The sequence below is a fragment of the Dama dama genome, chromosome 26 (genome assembly GCF_033118175.1).
Source record: "Dama dama isolate Ldn47 chromosome 26, ASM3311817v1, whole genome shotgun sequence".
In the NCBI taxonomy this organism is placed as follows: domain Eukaryota; kingdom Metazoa; phylum Chordata; class Mammalia; order Artiodactyla; family Cervidae; genus Dama; species Dama dama.
The window spans coordinates 19480965-19482404 of NC_083706.1; the positions used below are offsets into that span (position 1 = coordinate 19480965).

Consider the following 1440-nt stretch of genomic DNA (forward strand, 5'->3'; position numbering starts at 1 on the left):
TGAGATGTTATCTGCATATGTCTGTCCAGTGGAAGAACTAGCTATTGATCAAACAAATACAATAAAACTATCAACCAAGAGATAAAGCTACTAAATTCTGAAATATGTTTCTCAGAATTTATATTTGGAAGGAGATTTGATCTGGCACTCTTGATTGCTTATTTGTTGAAACAATAAAATAACCTTATGATTATATCTATTTTTTTTCTCTTTCCATCAACATAGCATCTTAGGATGTTAGAATTCTCATAAGAAGAAAACAGCACGTGATATGGACTTTATAGTTGGGAACTATACCTTGGTGACTGAGTTTATTCTGTTAGGGTTTCCAACTTGCCCTGAACTGCAGATTGTCCTGTTTCTCCTGTTTCTGACTTTGTACTCTATGATTTTAATGGGGAACATTGGATTGATGATGCTAATCAGGGTTGATCCGCACCTTCAAACACCCATGTATTTTCTCCTTAGTAACTTATCGTTTGTAGACCTTTGCTATTCTTCTGTCTTCGTTCCCAAAATGCTTGTCAACTTCCTTTCTCAGAACATGTCAATTTCCTATCACGGCTGTGCCCTGCAGTTCTATTTCTTCTGCACTTTCACAGATACTGAATCCTTTATCTTGGTTGCCATGGCGTATGATCGCTATGTCGCCATCTGTAACCCTTTACTATACATGGCTGTGATGTCTCAGGGCATCTGTATATGGTTGATCATCTTGTCATACTTTGGAGGCAATATGAGTTCCCTGATGCACACATCCTTTGCATTTATTCTGAAATACTGTGATAAAAATATCATTAATCACTTTTTTCTGTGACCTGCCTCCCTTGCTTAAGTTATCGTGCACAGACACGTCACTTAATGAGTGGCTTCTCTCCACATATGGCAGCTCAGTGGAAATTATCTGCTTCATCGTCAGCATCGTCTCCTATTTTTACATTCTCCTCTCAGTCTTAAAGATCCGTTCTTCCACCGGAAGGAAGAAGACCTTCTCTACCTGTGCTTCCCACCTGACATCCGTGGCCATCTACCAGGGGACTCTGCTCTTTGTTTACTCACAATCTAGCTACCTGTATTCCCCCAACACTGATAAAATCATCTCAGTGTTCTACACCATCATCATCCCAGTGCTGAATCTCTTGATTTATAGTTTGAGAAACAAAGACGTAAAAGACACTGCTAAAAAAAAGTCTTAAAACCAAAGATAAATTCCTCCTGAGACGTAAGGTTCCAGGATTCATCTAAATCCCCAATTACAAACTCCAGCTGTGTGTATGCTCAGTCGTGTCCAGCTCTTTGCAAACCCATGGACTATAACCTGTCAGGCTCTTTTGTCCTTGGAATTATCCAGACAAGAATACTGGAGTGGGTTGCCATTTCTTCCTCCAGGGAATCTTGCCCACCCAGGGATGGGACCTGTATCTCTTGCTTATCCTGCAT

At 40.1% G+C, this 1440-nt stretch overlaps 1 protein-coding gene across 1 annotated transcript; it reads left to right on the top strand.

The window, feature by feature from the left end:
* Window positions 1-271: 271 nt before the first annotated feature.
* On the top strand, window positions 272-1219 carry LOC133047092 (olfactory receptor 5I1-like). The gene is given in 3 exon segments (XM_061130118.1): window positions 272-805; window positions 807-1181; window positions 1184-1219. Coding segments are annotated over 3 exon segments (945 nt in total).
* The last annotated feature ends 221 nt before the right edge of the window (window positions 1220-1440 follow it).